Source organism: Bison bison, unplaced genomic scaffold (genome assembly GCF_000754665.1).
Source record: "Bison bison bison isolate TAMUID 2011002044 unplaced genomic scaffold, Bison_UMD1.0 scf7180017864284, whole genome shotgun sequence".
NCBI classification, from domain to species: Eukaryota; Metazoa; Chordata; class Mammalia; order Artiodactyla; family Bovidae; genus Bison; species Bison bison.
The window spans coordinates 728,277-746,288 of NW_011494856.1; the positions used below are offsets into that span (position 1 = coordinate 728,277).

The 18,012-nt window shown below is 53.8% G+C and overlaps 3 protein-coding genes across 13 annotated transcripts in view; 2 read left to right on the plus strand and 1 right to left on the minus strand.

The window, feature by feature from the left end:
* RNF121 (ring finger protein 121) overlaps positions 1–8,980 on the plus strand; it is an 88,156-nt gene extending 79,176 nt beyond the window's left edge. For both annotated transcript variants that reach the window (XM_010849469.1, XM_010849470.1), the window contains 3 exons: positions 5,448–5,581; positions 6,225–6,326; positions 7,706–8,980. In XM_010849469.1, the coding sequence (XP_010847771.1) occupies positions 5,448–5,581; positions 6,225–6,326; positions 7,706–7,826 (357 nt within the window). In that variant the 3' untranslated portion in view covers positions 7,827–8,980. The remainder of the gene's footprint in view (positions 1–5,447; positions 5,582–6,224; positions 6,327–7,705) is intronic.
* A 508-nt stretch (positions 8,981–9,488) lies between these two features.
* IL18BP (interleukin 18 binding protein) lies at positions 9,489–13,626 on the plus strand. Of its 2 annotated transcripts, XM_010849485.1 has the most exons (6): positions 9,489–11,044; positions 11,377–11,462; positions 11,803–12,003; positions 12,606–12,729; positions 12,811–12,958; positions 13,148–13,626. In XM_010849485.1, exons 2-6 carry the CDS (start codon positions 11,435–11,437, stop codon positions 13,274–13,276), a joined length of 630 nt encoding a protein of 209 aa, XP_010847787.1. In that variant the 5' UTR covers positions 9,489–11,044; positions 11,377–11,434; the 3' UTR covers positions 13,277–13,626. The 2 variants fall into 2 exon arrangements, with proteins under 2 accessions (XP_010847787.1, XP_010847786.1); XM_010849484.1 differs by having other exon boundaries at positions 9,489–11,462.
* Positions 13,627–13,720: 94 nt separating this feature from the next.
* The window catches only part of NUMA1 (nuclear mitotic apparatus protein 1), a 73,121-nt gene continuing 68,829 nt past the window's right edge, over positions 13,721–18,012 (minus strand). For all 9 annotated transcript variants that reach the window (XM_010849475.1, XM_010849481.1, XM_010849482.1 and 6 more), the window contains 7 exons: positions 17,730–17,976; positions 16,554–16,782; positions 15,838–15,974; positions 15,318–15,494; positions 15,052–15,165; positions 14,729–14,947; positions 13,721–14,408 (listed from right to left, as the gene is read on the minus strand). In XM_010849475.1, the coding sequence (XP_010847777.1) occupies positions 14,397–14,408; positions 14,729–14,947; positions 15,052–15,165; positions 15,318–15,494; positions 15,838–15,974; positions 16,554–16,782; positions 17,730–17,976 (1,135 nt within the window). In that variant the 3' untranslated portion in view covers positions 13,721–14,396. The remainder of the gene's footprint in view (positions 14,409–14,728; positions 14,948–15,051; positions 15,166–15,317; positions 15,495–15,837; positions 15,975–16,553; positions 16,783–17,729; positions 17,977–18,012) is intronic.

An 18,012-nucleotide genomic window follows, 5' to 3' on the forward strand; every position in this document is an offset into this window, starting at 1 on the left:
ACAGAATCACTGCAGATGGTGACTGCAGCCATGAAATTAAAAGACGCTTACTCCTTGGAAGGAAAGTTATGACCAACTTAGATAGCATATTCAAAAGCAGAGACATTACCTTGCCAACAAAGGTCCGTCTGGTCAAGGCTATGGTTTTTCCTGTGGTCATGTATGGATGTGAGAGTTGGACTGTGAAGAAAGCTGAGCACTGAAGAATTGATGCTTTTGAACTGTGGTGTTGGAGAAGACTCTTGAGAGTCCCTTGGACTGCAAGGAGATCCAACCGGTCCATTCTAAAGGAGATTAGCCCTGGGGTTTCTTTGGAAGGAATGATGCTAAAGTGAATCTCCAGTACTTTGGCCACCTCATGCGAAGAGTTGACTCATTGGAGAAGACTCTGATGCTGGGAGGGATTGGGGGCAAGAAGAGAAGGGGACGACAGAGGATGAGATGGCTGGATGGCATCACTGACTCGATGGACGTGAGTCTGAGTGAACTCCTGGAGTTGGTGATGGACAAGGAGGCCTGGCGTGCTACGATTCATGGGGTCGCAGAGTCCGACACGACTGAGCGACTGAACTGAACTGAACTGAATAATTAGCAGTGTTGAGTACCTTTTCATGTGCCTATTGGTCATCTGTACATCTTCTTTGGAGAAATGTCTATTAAGGTCTTCTGCCCATTTTTCCATTGGACTGTTTGGTTTTTTGTTCTTGAGTTGTATGAGCGATTTGTATTTTTTGGAAATCAAGCCCTGTTGGTTGCATCATTTGCAAATATTTTTTCCCATTCCATAGGTTGTCTTTTTTTTTTTTTAATGGTTTCCTTTGCTATGCAAAAGCTGGTATAAGTTTAAAGGATGGTATAAGTTTAAGCCACATTTTTTTGTTTTTATTTCTGTTGCCTTGAGAGAGTGACCTAAGCGTACATTGTTATGATTTATGTCAGAGAATATTTGCCTTTGATCTCTGCTAGGAGTTTTATGGTGTCATATCTTATGTTTAAGTCTGTAAGCTGTTTTGAGTTTATTTTTGTGCATGGTGTGAGGGTGTGTTCTAACTTCATTGATTTACATACAGCTGTCCAGGTTTCCCAGCACCACTTGCTGAAGAGACTATCTTTTTTACATTTTATATTATTGCCTCCTTTGTTGAAGATTAATTGACTGTTGGTATGTGGGTTTTTTCTGGGCTCCCTGTTCTGTTTCGTTGATCTATATATGTCTGTTTTTGTGGTAATGGGACCCTGTTTTGATTATTATAGCTTTATAGTATTGCCTAAAGTCTAAGAGTGTTATGTCTCCTGCTTTGTTGTTGTTCCTCAGGATTGCTTTGGCAATTCTGGGTCTTTTATGGTTCCATGTAAATATTAGGATCATTTGTTCTAGTTCTGTGAAAAATGTCATGGGTAATTTGAAAGGGATCTCACTACATCTGTAGATTGCTTTGAGTAGTATGGCCATCAAATGCCAGTCTCCCTTTGCTGTAGGTTTCCTGAAGACAGAGGCCAGGTCTGTGTTTTTCCAACATTATAGCCCAAGACCTAGTCCAGTGACTGGTACCTAGTAGGTACCCAGTATATCTGACGGAAGGAAAGAAGAGTTTGAGTGGCTTGCTCAAGATCATCAACATAGTAAGTGACAGAGGATGGAAATGCAGTCTGTCCTGACAAACTGTGTGGCCCCTTGAGCCCTTTCCACACTGAGGCATCAGGCTCTTGAGGTTAAACCAGAATCTTCCTCCCTGTACTTTACCTTACTCAGCCCGAGGGCCTCCTTATGCAGTCTCAGTGGGCTCTGCGAACTGTTGGTTGCTGGGACCTTCCTGACTTGACAGACTCATCTGATGACTTTGTTGAAACATTGTGGGATTTGACCCTGCTGGCCTGTCGCTACATTAGCTCGCAGGGAGAATGGAGAAGCTAGAGGCCTAATAGAACTTTGCCTCAGTGTCCCTCCTACTCTCATCACCTCATGCAGGTTCTCTCTGATGCTGTATCCCTGCCCCAGTATCCTGGGGCAGAACTTGGAGTGGTTTGAGGTTAAGTTCTTCCTCAGAGCTCTCCTGTCCTGAGTTGGAGGGTTCCCCTTTCTCACTGCCGATGCCATGGGCCAGAGTGAGTGGTGGTGTTCCTGTGCTGCACAAGTGTGCAAGGATTTGGTGCCAGAGCTGGGCTCAGACTTCTTGGTCTCTCTTCTCACTGTTCAGTTGATGTGCCTAGAAATACTCAGGCAGGCACATTCAGAGCCATCAGCCTCTTGAACTCTGGTGGAGTCTGTCTCAGAGGTCCTCTCAGCACAAACATTCAGATTCCTGCTTTGGAGAATTGCAGCTAGTGGGCTCCCATGGGTTTGGCTTCACCCTAACTCTCACTGGTGGCTCAGAGGTTAAAAAGCGTCTGCCTCCAATGCTGGAGACCCTGCCTCCAATGCGGTTTCCCTACCAGGTTTGATCCCTGGGTCAGGAAGATGCCCTGGAGAAGGAAATGGCAACCCACTCCAGTATTCTTGCCTGGAGAATCCCACGGACAGAGGAGCCTTGTAGGCTACGGTCCATGGGGTCGCAAAGAGTCAGACATGACTGAGCAACTTCACTTTAACTCTCACTTATCCTTTTGCACTCTTGATACACAAATCAGAACCTTTTGAATTATTGGCCCTCACTGAGCTAAGTAGCTGCATTTCTCCAGTGTTCAGATGTCAGTGAACATCTTGGTCAGGGGGTCTGGGTTCTCATCACAGCTAGTTTCTTTCCTTTCTGGGCTTTGGTTTCCCCAGTGACGGGGCTGCTCTGGTGTTCTGTGACAGTAACAGGCTCACCTTAAGCCACTTCAGACATTCTTGCAAGACAGGGAGGGAGCGTTGAAGGCCAGAAACTCTATATTCATGGATTCTTGGGGCAGCTCTGCCCTCTACCCCTGAGAACTTTTGGAGTCAGGAGAGGCCATTTCTCAGAAGGGCTGCTTGGAGTCAGAGAAGCCACATGTGGAGTGGAGGTCGTGGCAGACGTAGCTGTGTCCTCCCTACTCCTTGTCCCAGCTCCTTTACCCCCGCCCTTCTTCCACTGTTGTCCCTCACCCAGCTAACGGGCTGTGAAGTTTTCAGAAGACAGTTGCTTGGAAACAAAAAACAGAGGAAACTCAAGTTAGGAAAATAACAATACAAAAAAGGCTAAGTATAATCTGTTTCCCTTTATAGGTACAGATTAAATTGTAATAATAAATACAGAAGCCTTTTAAAGAATTAATTTTACAGTTTTGCAAGATGTGAAAGTTCTGGAGATGAGCTGCAGATCAATGTGAATATACTTACTGACATTACCAAACTGTATACTTAAAAATAGTTAAGATGGTAAATTCTATGTTACGTGTGTTTTACCATCATTTTTAAGAACAAAGAAAAGAAAAAAAAACAATAGTTTCAACAAAATTCAAGTCTTATATTCTTGGGATCAAGGGGAAATGCTATGTAGTTATTGAACAATAAACGATAAGGAAAGTACACAAAATTTTGAATTTCTGTTTGGAGCATGGAATTCCTCATTCACTGTGATTAACCATGGTAATAAATAATCTTTTAAGGTCTGAGCATACCTCTTTTTATCATGCTTTGCTTTATTGCACTTCGCAGATAATTTTTTGTTTTGCTTTTTGCAAATTGAGGGTTTATGACACCCCTGCATCAAGCAAGTTTATCAGCACCATTTTCCAACAGCCTTTGCTCACTTTGTGTCTCTGTGTCACATTTTGGTGCTTCTGGCAGTATTTTGAATTTTTTCATTATTATTTGTTATGGTGATCTGTGGTCTTGGATGTTACTGTCATAGTTGGTTTTTTAGACATAATGCTATGGCACACCTAGTAGTAAGTAGAAACATAACTTTTAAATGCACTGGGAAACCAAAGAATTTGTGTGACTCACTTTATTGTGGTGTTCTGGAATGGAACCCACAATATCTCTGAGGCTTGCCTGTTATATATGTTCATTAAGGAAAATTTGAGTACAGAAAAGTAGGCAAAATAAAAAACACCCATTTATAATCCTACTACCAAGACATCACTGGTGTAAATATTCTCATACATTTCCTTCTGACCTTTTGATCGATCTGCTTGCTTGTCTTTACATATGGTACCAACAACAGTACTATGCCTCCAATTTTGTGCCCTGCTTTTGACACTTAATGTTGTATCTCAAGCTTCAGCTGACTCGCTGCCTGTCTAGCCCCTTGAGTGGGTGCCACAGGTTATCGAGGCATCCTTCTATTGTTGGTCATTTATGGTTTTTTCCATTTCTTTGCTTGTTTTTGTTTGCTGCTTTTTTTTCTTGCTTTTTTGGGAAAATATATGTAGCATAAAATTCACCATTTTACCCATTGTTCAGTGTGCTATTTCCAAAATTTTTGATCATCCCAAACAGAAGCTATAACCCATTTCCTCCTCCCCACCACTGGTTACCTCTGTTCTATTTTCTATCTATGAATTTGGCTATTCTAGATATTTTATAGAAATAGACTCATATATCAGTGCAATGCTTATCTTTTTGTGTCTAAGTTGTTTTACTTAGCATGTTTCCAAAGTGCCTGCACGTTTTGGCATGTATCAGAACTTCGTTATTCTTGTGACTGAGTAACATTTCATTGGAGGGATAGATCCCATTTTGTCTATCCATTCTTCTGTTGATGGACACTTGGGCTGTTTCCACCTTTTGGCTATTTGTGATTAATGCTGCTAATGAGCATTGGTGTACAAGTGTGTGGTTAGGCCTGGTTTTTATTCTTTAGGAGTATTATCTAAGAATGGAATTGCTGTGTCATATGGTATTGCTGTGTTTAACTTTTTGAGAGGTTGCCAGACTCTTCACTTGTTTAGTTATAAATAACACTTAAATGAGTATCTATATGCATGAAGCTTTTTTTGTTTTTAAAGAAATTTCTTTAAATTTCTTAAGGTGAAATTAATGAGTTAAATGGTGTGGCAGTTTGAGACATCATGCCAAATGCTGTCCAAATGGGTTGAAGCTGTTTTACTGCTGCAACAAGTGCCTGAAAATGCCCTTGTCACCCAGCCACCATTGCACCAGGTGTTTCACTGATGTGCCTCTTGGAGAAGAGATGTCGCCCACCTGAGGGAACCACGGTGTGGCCACAGAGTGGCTTAGCTGATGTGGTTCCTTGTCAGCGGCCCCGAACCCTTCTCCCTGCTGGTCTCCTACCCTGATGCTGACCAGCCCCGTCTTCAGGTTCTGTCTGACCCGACTTCCAGCCCATCTCTGGTCTAGTCCTTTCACCCCATCTGCCCCACAGAGATGAGGATGATTGATGGTGAGATATTCTCCAGCTTGGGATCCTCCACCTGCCGTGTCACATTCTCTCCAGAAGACCCCAGGCCTCGCTGGTATCATCCCACTTTGGTTGATTCTCACGTCTTTCCTGTCTTTTCCTCCTGCTCTTCTCTCCCAGTTCTACAGCGAGTCGGGCATGCCCACCAAACACCTCTCGGACAGTGTGTGCGCAGTGTGTGGGCAGCAGATCTTTGTGGATGTCAGTGAAGAAGGCATCATTGAGAACACGTATAGGCTGTCTTGCAATCACGTGTATCCTGCCTGGAGCTCCTGGGCTGCCTCTCTCACCACGTGCGCACTCCAGTCAGGGAGGGAGGGGACCATCATGACCCTGGGCATGCCATCCAGACCTTTGAGAGGAGGAGTCACAAGAGGCACACATCTGGGTGATGTCCTCTGATAGGGAAGCCAATCCCAGGGAGTAGAAACGGCTGCCTCCTTTGGTCTTTCTTATAGATGGGAGCCACTTGTGTGTAAGCAGCGTGTATAGCCTGGCCAGGTCAGAAGGGAGCCTCAGCTACACCTGCTGCTGCAAGATTGGGTCAGTCGCCAGGGAAGAGCATCCTCTAACTGGCTCCCTCAGTGCTGGAATCAAGTGCCCCTGAGTGGCGCCTCTGGTGTTCACCACGTCCTTACTTGGCTCCCGTTCTGGGCCGTGTGCTCTCCATTGTGCCCAGAGCGGCCCTGTAAGGCAGAGTTCATTAACCCCACTTTATGTGTGAGGAAGCAGGGCCGGAGGTGTACTCTCAGCTTGCCTAAGACAATATAGCTGGTAAGAGGTGAAGCCAGGGTTTGAACCTCCCTCCAGAGCTAGGGCCTGGACGCCGTGAAGCCTATCATGGGGCTGGAGTGCCATCCTGGCTGCCCACTATTTCCCTTGACCAGTGGTGCTCAGATTCCACGAGTTCTGCATCCGCGGCTGGTGCATTGTGGGAAAGAAGCAGACGTGTCCCTACTGCAAAGAGAAAGTAGACCTCAAGAGGATGTTCAGCAACCCGTATCCTTTTTGGGCTCTTGTTGGGAGTGGGCAGTGGTAAGAAAGTACCAGCCTGCATCAGGTGGGTCTTGGGGTGCCCCTCCTGAGCCCTGTCTGGTAACTGCCCACCAGTCCATTTGGCTTGTCTAGGGAGGTGGGTGGGATATGGGGCAGGACCAACAGCTCAGCTTCTCCTCACCACTCAGGATCCCTCGAGGGTGAATCAGTAGTGATAGCGACTTCCTTTGCCCGCCTGCTTCTTGTGCATCTGGCGGCACTGTGCCAAGCGCTTTCCTTCTGTGAGCTCACTCGTTCTCTAGAGCCTTGTGACCTGGGTAATAGTATCCTCATTTTTACCAGTGAAACAGTTTCAAGGTTGACTAACATTCTCAAGGTGATATAACTAACATGTGATGCCTCACCTCTGGCAGGCGGGGCTGGAGACCAGCCCTGTCCCCTCCACTTTGAACACAGGACCTGTGCTGCTCTCAGCTGCCCCTGGATCCAGGTACCTCTCCCAGTTGCCCTTTCTCTCTGTATGGGGGTTTCCTGGCCCCTGGATACTAGCCGGGCTGTGGAGGGCCTTGGTGTTCCCCTTTATGGTTCCTTGCTTGGTTCTTTTGGGGTCTAGTTCAGTAACTCCATGGTCAAGCTGAGGGTCGGGGCTTCTCTTGGTTCCCAGTAGTGGGCCAGACTGGTTCCTGATGCCCTCAGGACTCCCCACAGTCTTGTGAGGTCTGTGCTTCCCCGGAGCTGGATTCCTAGGCTCCCTCTCCAGTGTCTTTCCCGGCAGTGGGTTGTAAAGTGGAGGGAAGGGACTCCTCTCCAGGGCTGCTTGGCCTCAGCAGGGCCCCCATGTTCAGTGCCCTTGGATGGGGCTCCTTGGAGCCTCTCTACCAGGAGTTATCCCCTGTGACCAGCCTCTTGCTCTGCCCCTATATGCCTCTGTCCTCATACTCAACCCCTCCGTTGACCTAGAAATCTTCCCATTTTGGAAAAGAACCTTCGGGTTACCTTATCTCTTTCCCCATCTCCCCGAAGCTGTTGTCATGAGAAATCTATGGCAGTCTCAGGCTCACTGGCAGTCCCAGCTTACAGAGGGGGTCACGCAGAGCCCTCTGTGTGTATCAGCCACAGAGAGCTTCATTTCACCACTCCACCCTCTGCCTTGTCTGTCTGATCCTCTGCACTGATCCCCTCTGTCCCACTTCCCTCATTCTCCAGGTTCAGACTTGTGTTCCAACATGGAGAGGTTGGGTGGGGCTTTCTAGAAAGCACCTTTCTTTGTAGGCTGATTTCTGTGAAGTGTCTGGGACATGTAGACAGACCCTCTTACCCATCCCCTAGGCCAGCCTCAGCAGCTCGAACATGTAGCCCCTTTTCTTTAACTCACTTGACAGCTGGGAGAGGCCTCATGTCATGTACGGACAACTGCTGGACTGGCTTCGGTACTTGGTAGCATGGCAGCCTGTCATCATTGGCCTGGTGCAAGGCATCAACTATATCCTGGGCCTGGAATAGTCAGGAGGAAGAACATCCACCCACCATGGACCTCAGGGCACTCTCCTCCCTGCCCTCCAAGACCTCTTGGGTGGGAAAGACTCAGAGGGGCACTGGGCCACTCAGGACTCCTCCGGCTGTGTCCGGGCTGGGGAGGGAGGTGATGGAGAGCCAGCCGGTGGGGCTGTCAGCAGTGGGGGCTTTTTAAAAGAAAACTATTTTGATGAATATATTTAAAAACCTTTTTTATTGTGGAGCTTAGGAATTGCCCCAGTTCTTCCAGGCCTCACCTCCCTGCTTGAGCAGGGCAGGAGCAGAGCCACAACATTTTTGACGTAAAGGAGCCATCTTACCTCTGGCTGTGAGCCCCAGGCCCTGCCCCCCTCTTCCTTCCGTGCGTGGGGCTCGAGCCTGGTACACTCAGTGCGGAAGGGCCAGAGAACTGTGGCCGGTGCCACTGAAGAGCACTGCGGGGTGAAGTATCCTTCCTCCCAGCTAAGGCCACGGGCGGGCCTTCCCTGTGGGGGTGGCCATAGGCTGGTTGAGGCAAATGGAACCTTGTCATGGCTTTTCCAGTGAAGGAAGCCCTGGGACCTCAGAATTCCCTGAGAATTTGTTGGGGAACCTTCCCCTAAGCAGGGCTTACTGAGTCAAGAACAGAGACCATCTGTACAGAGCAGTGATTGAGGGCCACTTATGCAAGCTGACGCTCTGCCCAGAAGTGGTGACATGCGCCGAATGCCACTGCCGCATCACTTCCTTCCCAGCAAGCCCGAGTGAGCATGTGTGTGTGTGTGTGTCTGCGGTGGAGGGACTGACAGACGTGACACTTCTTCCTGTAGTCACACGTTGTTCCCTTGAAGCTGCCAGGGGATTCCCAGCTCAAGGAATATCCTCATGTCAGCCCCGTCATCCCTGGGTTCTGCCTGGGCCCAGCAGCCTGAGTGCTGGGGTGGCTGGGAAGAGGGTCAGGGCCGGGTGAGTATGGTGTCTGAAAGGGGGTTTCAGGTAGGTCCCAGCTCTGGTCCTAGGGGTTTTGAAGGAAGTAGGAGGGCAAATACGGACTTTCCACGCCAGGTTCCTAGGGAATATGGCCCTTCAGGTGCAGCAGGAACCAAGCAGGGTCTTGTCATCTGTTCTTAATAAAGCTCCGTGAGCTGGGTTGGAAAGCTGAACATCCATCTTGCTTTTCTTCTTCCCACCTCTTTTCCTGCGGTCCCCGGGGCTGCCTGGCCTCTGCTGCCTTTTTGCTCTTCCCATTTGAGAGCTGGGTCCGGCGAGTGGTGGGTCCCGTCCAACATCCCTGAGTGAGATGGCCTGCTGGGCTTCTCTCCTGTCGCAGAAGGGGCCCTGGGTCATCACAGGGTGACCGTCCTCACGACCTGAGGTCAGTGCCCTGCCGCAACCACCCCTCTCCCCAGTCACTCTCTTACCCAACTGTGGCTTACCCAACATGCTGCTCACTCATGCCCATGGGCCCGTCCTCAGTGGATTGGGGCCTGCGGTCATCCTTTCACTTTTGTCCCTCCTTCACCCACATGTGGCTCAGCGGTAAAGAATTCACCTGCAATGCGGGAAATGCGGGTTCAACCCACGGGTTGGGAAGATCCCCTGGAGAAGGAAATGGCAACCCACTCAAGTTTTCTTCCCTGGAGAATTCCATGGACAGAGGAGCCTGGTGGGCTACAGTCCAGAGGGTCATAGAGTCAGACACAACTTAGTGAATAAACCACTGCCCCCACCCCCACCCCCACATCAGGTCATGTGAGAAGCCAAGGCCAGTCTCTCTCCGGGGCACTCTCTCCATCCTTCAGCAGTCCTGAGTACCATGACCTCCCAGCAGCCCGACTCTGGCCTTATTTACACTCACAGGTAGAATCCTGTCTCCTGTCCCTCGCATCCCCACCCCCTTCCCCGGAGAACTGGGTCTCAGAAGCCCCGACAGTCTTGCCTCCTGACCTCCCTGCTGGAGACACTGGCGCTCCTAGGGAGGAGCTTCTCTGCGTCTTGCAGCCCAGAAGCTCCTGGGCAGGCGGTGGGGGAGGGACTGAGAAGATGTGAGTTAGAGCCCTGGAGAAGAGGAGTTGACTTTTAGTCTCCCACATCTAAATTGGAAATGTATGGTTTTTACAAACACACAACACACTCACCCCTTGAGATTGCAGCCGTGCTCCTGACGCATCTTCCAAACTTTATTCCATCTCTTGGCCTCCCTGGCTCTGTCTCCAGGACCCCATCCTCCTGATCCCAGACCTTCAGGTCTGGTCCTTCACACCTGCTCCGTGGATCACCAGCCCTGGTCTCTCCACCCCTTGAAGCCACATGTGTGACCCTGACTTCTGTAGCTCTGTTGTTGCTCCAGCCAGTGCTGGGTGTACCTACTCTTCCCTGGAAAGCACCCTCTCCTCTCTGTAGGGCCAGTGCTCTAGCTTGTGCTCCAAGCGTGTCTGAGAGGTTCCCGTGGAGGCCGGGAAATGTAGCTCCCGTGATGGGGCTCATGTGGGGCCAGACACAGCCAAACTGAGCTGGGGAGCTCCGAAAGGGGCAGCGTCCAAAAGAGAGGGCTCTTCAGGGCTTCTTGGGATCCAGGCAAGGGGAAACTAGACTTCCTGGTGAGCTTAGATCTGTAGCTCTGGCCAAGGAGCTGGGGTGACAGAAGTGAGGATTCATGGGGGTGAGGGGTGGATGTTGGGTTGGTTGGAGGGAGTGGGGAGCCTGAGAAAGGCCAGGATGTGGATGGGCTGGTGTGAGTCTGAAATGGTCCACTTGATCCAACTTCGGGTCCCCAGTGCCTAGGACAGTTGTCCCCTTGAATATAGTGTGATTGAAGAAAGAAGCAGGAGGCCCTTTCTGTTCACATAGAAGAGCAGAGTCTTGGGATGGAGAGACTTTCATTAGTTCATGGCCCTGTGCACCCCTTGGAGGGTGAGGCTGAGGATGGTTGAAGGCTGATACCACCTGCAGAGCAGGGGGCCTGGGAGTGAGAAGGCTCACGGCCACAGTGAGCTCCAGCTCAGCAGAAGGCACAGTGTGCAGGAACCTTCGGGACTGGCTGGGTCCAGACTGCTGTGGAGCACATGTGTCTGCTGGTGGCCAAGAGCCTACTCTAGATCCCCTGCTTAAATAAAACTGAAACTAAGATAGGAGGGGGGGCAGTGCTTTCCCAGAAGGATTTCACTGTCTATCCTGCCCTTCCCAGAACAGCTCTGGCAGCAGAATTTTCCCTCCTTTGTGACTAGGTAAGTCCCTGATCTTCTTTGGGCCTCAGTTTCCATCCTGTAATGAAGCGTTTGATTGGACTAGTGACAAGTATAATGTTGAAGGTAGAAAGAGCTAGGTGGGGATCCACCAGCTTTGTTTCTAGGGGCTGGAAGAGCTCCAGCCTGCGCTTGATGCTGGTCCTCCAGTTGTCAGTTGGGACAGGTGGATGGGGCAAAGTGGACAGTGTCTGGCAGCCCCCTGAAAAGTCAGACGTAGGAAGGGGCTGTGGAGACCACAGGAAGGCCGTACTAGTGTGCCTGGAATCTGTAGGAGAAGCCGTTTGTCACGGTCACCTCCCCCGCCTCCCCAGAGAGGAAGTTGTCACAGATAAATAGAGCAAGGCACGGCAGCTCCTGACACAGTTCATCATGACCATGAGACAGAACTGGATTCCAGGTGGGCCCTGGGGCTGTGCATGTGCGGGTGGAAGGGGTGGGGCGCGGCCTGAGGGCGGTGAGGAACCTGACCCCAGGCGGTCCCTTCAGCTGCTGTGCTGTGGCTTTCAGCCTCTGCATGCTGTGCGCTGGCTCCATTCCAAGGTCTCCCTGTGCTCCATTCAGAGAGACAAGAGCTAGGGCTGGAGGGGTTCTTCTGCCCCACCCATTCCCAGCAGAGCCAAGAATCTGCCAGACTTAATCCTGGTAGGAGCTCCCTCTCAAGCAAGAGCAGAGCTGGGATGCCGAGCAGTCCCAGGAGGTCAGACAGCTGCTGACCTCTGTGACTGTCCTCTCCTCAGACCCCAGCCCTCTTTGGGCCCTGCTCTTCTGTGCCCACATCATCTCCCACCTGGCCAGAGCCACACCTGTGCCTCAGGCCACCACAGCTGCCTCACCTGGGATGGCAAAGGCCCCCTGCTCCTCGCGGCCGCTAGCACTCCCAGCAGCTAAACAGTGCCCAGCGCTGACAGTGACCTGGCCAGCAGAGGAAGTCTCACTGAGTAAGGAGCTATTCCAGTGGGATGGGAGGGCGCGGTGGTCCGAGGGCGGGCTGAGGGAACAGTGGCGCCAAGGGTGGGTTGGCCTCTGAGCACGCACCCCCCAGCCTTCTGCCACGTAGCCTGTCACCAACCGAGCAGCTCGGTTGAGCAGTGGGCATTCTCCCTCTCCCAGCCAGCATTGCGAGTTGGTGCAGGGCTCAGCTCACAGCTCCCAAGATGTTGTCACGTGGGATGGAGAGGACTCAGAACAGTCAGAGGACTCCCAGAGTCCTGACGGAGGTGCCTCCAAGCCCAGCCCTTCCTTCCTCACAGGGCCCACTTGCCCTCTGGCCTTCTCAGTTGAGCGACTGCCTACTGTGCTGCCTCCTTGGCCAGAGCTCCTAGAGTCACTGAAGCTGGGTGCTAGAAACCCCAGGGCATTCTGAAGAAACAAGCTTAGGAGTCAAGGACCCAGATGAGGGACCCATCCCCAGATTCCTGTTGCTCAGCCTTCCCCTTGGACTTTGCATTCCAGATTCCTGAATTGTGGGGCAGGGCGGGCAGACCGTGGCAGAGGCGGGAGGGTCTGCTCTATAGGACTAACAGCCACGTGTGCCCCTTAGATGGAACGCTGACCTTGTCCTGTACCGCCTGCAGCCGCTTTCCCCACTTCAGCATCCTCTACTGGCTGGGCAACGGCTCCTTCATCGAGCACCTCCCAGGCCGGCTGTGGGAGGGCAACACCAGGTGAGGGCGTGGTGGTGAGGCTGGCTGGAGGCAGGCTGCTGCTGCGGTCCTCTCACAGCCTCTCCCCCTCGTCTGCTCCAGGCGGGAGTACAGGGGCAAGTGGACCCAGCTGTGGAGGCCCTTGGTGCTGGAGGAGCTGAGCCCTACCCTGCAAGATACCAACTTCTCCTGTGTTTTCATGGATCCTGGGCAGACTGTCCAGCGTCACCTTGTCCTGGCCCAGCTCTGGGTGAGGAACCCAAGGGAGGGCCTCCGGGACATAAGGAGCCCTGCTTCAGTGTGGGAAGGAAAGGGTGGGCTCTGCCCACAGCAGCCTCCAGCTGATACCCACTGACTGCCCGAGCCACTCAGGCAGGAGAGACATGGCATAGAGGGAAGTTCTTCCCACCCCTGATGCTTGTTTGCTTCACTCCTCCAGGCTGGGCCGAAGACAAGTGTGCCCCTGCCACAGGAAGCCCCGCCCTCCAGCCAGTCCCCTCTGCTGCACCATCCCGATGGTGAACCCGAGCTCCACCGCCACCTGGTTGAAACACCACCTCTTTACTGAAGTCCAGGCCACAGTCTGCATCCATTTAATATATCTGTTTCCTCTGTGGGCTCCTGGGATGCGGGCAGAGGCTGTTTCTGACCCGCTGCTGTATCTCTGTCACCCCAGCAAGGCCCATGGGGGGGCATTCATAAACCATCTTCAACGGCAGCATCTGACGTGTGTCCAGTCACTTATCCTTTAGGCCGTCGTTCCAGCGCAGAACGCGGCTCGTGCGAGGAGGGAGCATGGAGTGAGAGAGAATGCCACTCTGAAGGTGAAGGCAAAACCAGATTCAGGGACACAGGCCCTCACAAGATGCCGGCCCGTAACGCTCCTCAGGAGCAGAGGCCAGAAACAGTGGAAGATCCTGTGGCCTCAGAGAGGCCAGGAGAAGGGGTTTGAGAGAAGGTAGGTGGTCTGGAGTCTCCCTGCTTCCCCGACACAGACCAAGGCATCTCGGCATTCAAGGGAGAAAAAATAGACTTTATTTACAAGTAATAACATTTAGAAAAGATCCATCTCTGGCCCTTAAAAACCTTCCCATCACTCCAAATCCCACCCAGGAGGGTGGGCAATGGGAGCTGCCACTGAGGGCTGCCCCCCACCCCCCCGAGGTGCAGGGCCCTTCTCCTGGAAAAGAGCATCCTGTGGGCAACTGGGTCCTTGGGTGGATGGATGCACCTGGGGGTGGGGTGCTCCCACTAGGTCAGTGCCCAGTCCTGGACTTCAAGAGCAAGGGCCCTCGCGAGGCCCAGCGGCCAGGAGCAGCAGGGGCCAGGGCCTGCTCCTCCAATGGTCCCTTCTAGATCCAGAGGCTGGGAGGACTGGCTAGGCCCAAGGACCCAGCCACACAAAGCCAGCCTCAAATCTGGTTATGATGGAGAAGTGACTTTACTCTAGGAAAACATCAGGAGGCAAGGCAGGGAGAAGTGCCCAGGCTCTGGGCCACTCTTGAGGACACCGTTCACCTGGGGATGGTCCGGGTCCCGGCCAGGGTGTGGGCAGGCGTCACTGTCTCGAGGATTTGGGCCACTGTTGGCCTGGGAGCTGAGAGAAGGCACTGAAAGGGACAGAAGGAGAAGGGCCAGGCGAGGGCAGCATCAGGAACACGGGCGGGGCGCTCACTGGCACTGGCTCTTCAGTGCTTCGCCTGGAAGAGAGAGACAGCTGCTCAGCGCCAGCCTGTGCCCCCTCCCGCTCCCACACGCCCAGACTAGGGTGGTCTTGCTGCAGCCCTGGACGCATCTACCGCAGGTTTGCAGGGGCTGGTTTCACCTGAGCAGCTCTGAGTGTTTTATTCTCTGCTTTCCTCGAGGAGCAGCAGCTAACCAGAGGGGAGCACCTGCTCTCAGCCCTTGCCCTCCAGGGACCTACTCGGAGCCCTGGGGTGGCTGAGCGGGGGTCGTCACCCATGCTCCTTACTGGGTTTCTAGGAGCCGAACCCTCCCCCTTCCCGGTCAGTGCCCACACCTTGCCCTTTGCCCGGGGGGTGGTGGCAGCGGCGCTGGCAGCAGCAGTGGCAGCGCTGGCTGCAGTGGTGGCGATGCGCGGAGAGCGGCGGGTCCCACTGCGGGGGTTGGGTGAGGCTTTGGAGGGGGCTTTCTTGGAGGCTGCCTTCCGCAGAAGGCTGTTTCCAAGCTTCTTGGGTGTGTTGAGGATGCTGAAGGCCATAGACTGGCGGCGGTCAGCCTGTTGGGAAGGGCTGTCAGACTGGGGGCACCACTGGCCACACAGTTGCTCTAGGGCTCAGCGGGCTGGGCCCCTCCAGGTTCTCCCTTCAACCCCCGGCTAACCTGTTTAACAGCTGGAACTGCCTTCTTCTGGGCCTCGGTACTGCTGTGTCTGCGCCCTTCGTGTCGGTCCCGGGGGGTCATGGGGCGCGGGAAACATGTGGTGGCCTTCTTTGACTATGGGGAAGAGGACGGTTAGGTCCACAGCACACGAGGCAAGTGGACCGTGTCCAGCCAGCACCTGCCTCCCTCCTGCACCAGAAGACTCCCTGCTAATAGACTCGCAAACATGGCAGCCACTAGAGATGACCAAAGTCCAAGTCACCCACCTCGGGTGTGCCGGGGCCCTGGTGGGTCTCTGAGGAAACCCGCTTGCGCTGCTGCCGTGTGGTAATGCCAGCGCCCTCAGCTATCTGGGTTGGCTGCATGCTGGCTCGGCGCAGGGTCTCCCGGGGGTCGCCGGTTTTTATCTCCTCATCTGTGATGGCAGGCAGGCTCAGGGAGGGCTGTGTGGGGTAAAAGAAGTGGTCGGTAGACCTGAGCTGTTTGGAAATGGAGCAGGACCGCCCTAGAACTCCTCACTGGCCAGGCATTTGGAGCCTTCCTATTGCAAACGGCTCCCGTCCTGTTGTCTTCCTGCCTATGCCATGCACCAGAGCCACAGGAGCCGTCCCTAGAGACCTCTGCCAACTCCGGACCTCCACAGAACCTCCTCCTGAGTTCCTCTCTGCCTGCTAGTTGACCAGAAGCAGGTCCCCCTCCTCGGCAGGCTAGGAAACGGGAGGGAGGTCCAGGAGGAAGAGGGAAGCCAGCAGGGGCGGGTCCCTGTCAGGGAACCCAAGAGCTCACCCTGGACTCAAGGGGGTAGCAGGTCTTCAGGTGCGGTGGGCATACTCGGTTGCGCTGCTGCAGCTCTGCAATGCGGTTCCAGTCATCCAGCTGTTCGGGCTCGTCCTGGCAGGTGCCCACATAGAAGCTGTTCCTGCCTGTGCGGGGCCAGGGAGACAGCAACAAGCAGGGCTGCAAGGCCAGCACGAGAGGGTGGAGGCAGCACCCCGCCGGCCTTGGTACCACCACTCCGTCCCTCCTAGCCCTTGAACTCCAGCACCCCAGGGTCCTGCTCTGCTCCATGCTGCAGCTACGGGCACGAGGCCCACAACCATCTCTTCCCTGGGGACTGGCTCCCTGCCTCCTCCCTGGGGTCCCATGCAGAGGTTGTGACACCAAAAGAAACTATTGGAGGACCAGGAATCCATACCCCAGAGCACTCCCTGAAGGCAAGAGCCTCAGAAAGGAATCTGAAGATAGATCCCTGGCAGTCTGGCCCCCCTGGCAGCCCCTCCCCACCTGAGAAGGGGCCTGGAGCACTCCTGTGCAGGGAATCCCCCGCCCCTCATGCAGCGTTTGGCTGAGAATGACATCAGCCTTACTGCCTAGCACAGCCCCTGGGTGAACAACAGGTAGGGAGGAGAGGGGTGAGGTGCTGGATCGCAGCTTGTCCTTTGGCTGTGTCGGGATCTGTCTCCAGTTTCATGTTTGGGTGTCAGGCCCCCACAGTCCCCTACCTGGAGGGGCCCCACTGGACATCCCGGCCTGGGAACGGCGAGCGGAGCTGCGAGTGGTGGGCCGGTAGCCAGGCAGGCTGAATAGAGTGGAGTTGCCATCGTCGGGAGAGCCCAGGCGGGCTAGAGACTGGGTGGAGGAGGCGGCCCTCAGGCCTGCCTGGGAAGTGGGGGCTGACTGTGTGCTGTAGAAGGAGGCGTTGGCACTGTCTGGATCCTCCACGTCCAGCTTCTGGAAGAGAAGACGCACCTGCTGCAGTGGGGCTGGGCCCTGATGTCCTGGGACATCCCTGGTGGTCCACCAGCTAAGACTGAACCCAATGCAGGGGGGTTTGATCCCTGGTTAGGGAATTAGATCCTACATGCCACAACTAAGACCCGCCACCAAGCATAGCCAAATACATCAACATTTTTTTTAAAAGCCTCCCATTTCCTTTCCCGAAGCGCCTCAGATCCCATGGCTGCCCATGTCCACAATGCTTTGCACAGGGTTCTCAGCTGCCCATCTGCAAGAAATGGGCCTTCTTAATCCCACACAAGGTGCTGAGACTGTCAGGACTCCTGCCCATTGTTCGTTGAGTCTGTTAACAATGCTCTGAGGGAGGGTGGGCCGAGTGCCTCAGGCTGTCTTAGAAGTGAGGTACACGGGCGTGAAAGGACTGGCCTGAGGGTCACAGAGCAGGGTACAGAGCTGGGGCTGGACTCCGCGGCTCCTGAGTACATCAGGCTTGTCCCACAGGTCCCTCGGACCAAGCGCACCAGGGGACCATCTTTTAGAACTTGGTTTCTTGGTAGCTGAAGTGCTCCCCTCCTCTCTTCCCCAACCTCCTTGGGATGTGGAAACAAGGACCAGAGCCCCAGGCAGGTAGGCAGCCCCCTGGGCAGCACAACATATCTGTCACCCAGCATGCGTGCTGGGAGGCATGGGCTGGGCAGCTTCTCTACATTGTCCCCTTGAGCCTGCACAGGGTCGCTACTGTACACAGAGAGCACGGCAGCCTGTCAGTGGACAGGCAGCCGAGGCCAGCCTGGCCCCTTTCTACGGGAGGCCAAAGCAAGTCACCACTCTGCTGCTCTCGTCTGTGGGTGTCTGGAGGCGGTTTTGGAGACCTGATGGAGAAAGGCCCTGGAGAGGAAGCAACCGGTGCTGTCCTACAGCCCCATTCCCAGCAGCCTGACCTTGGTCATGGTGATGTTGATGATCTGCGTGGTGCGCCTACGAGCGGAGCGGGTCTTCCGGCTTGAGTCCAGGGAGATGTCCCCCAGGGAGTCCAGGCTGCTCTCCAGGGGGGCCTGACCCCGAGCAGGGATGGGCGTGAAGTAGAGGCTCTCCAGGGACTCCACTTTGGGGGGCAGACGCTGGGAGATGGGGGAGGCTGGCTCTCCAGGGATGCTGGTGCCGTCTGGCTGGGTGCGAGGCAACTTGCTGTGGGGAAAAGGCTGCTGAGGTGCCATTCCTGGG

What these genes read in the sequence shown, in the direction of transcription:
- IL18BP (XM_010849484.1), top strand. Translation starts at nt 11,435, where the DNA reads ATGACCATGAGACAGAACTGGATTCCAG. An exon ending in GAGACAGAACTGGATTCCAG is followed by an intron (nt 11,463 to 11,802) that starts GTGGGCCCTGGG and finishes TCCTCTCCTCAG; the next exon opens with ACCCCAGCCCTCTTTGGGCC. An exon ending in CTGTGGGAGGGCAACACCAG is followed by an intron (nt 12,730 to 12,810) that starts GTGAGGGCGTGG and finishes CGTCTGCTCCAG; the next exon opens with GCGGGAGTACAGGGGCAAGT.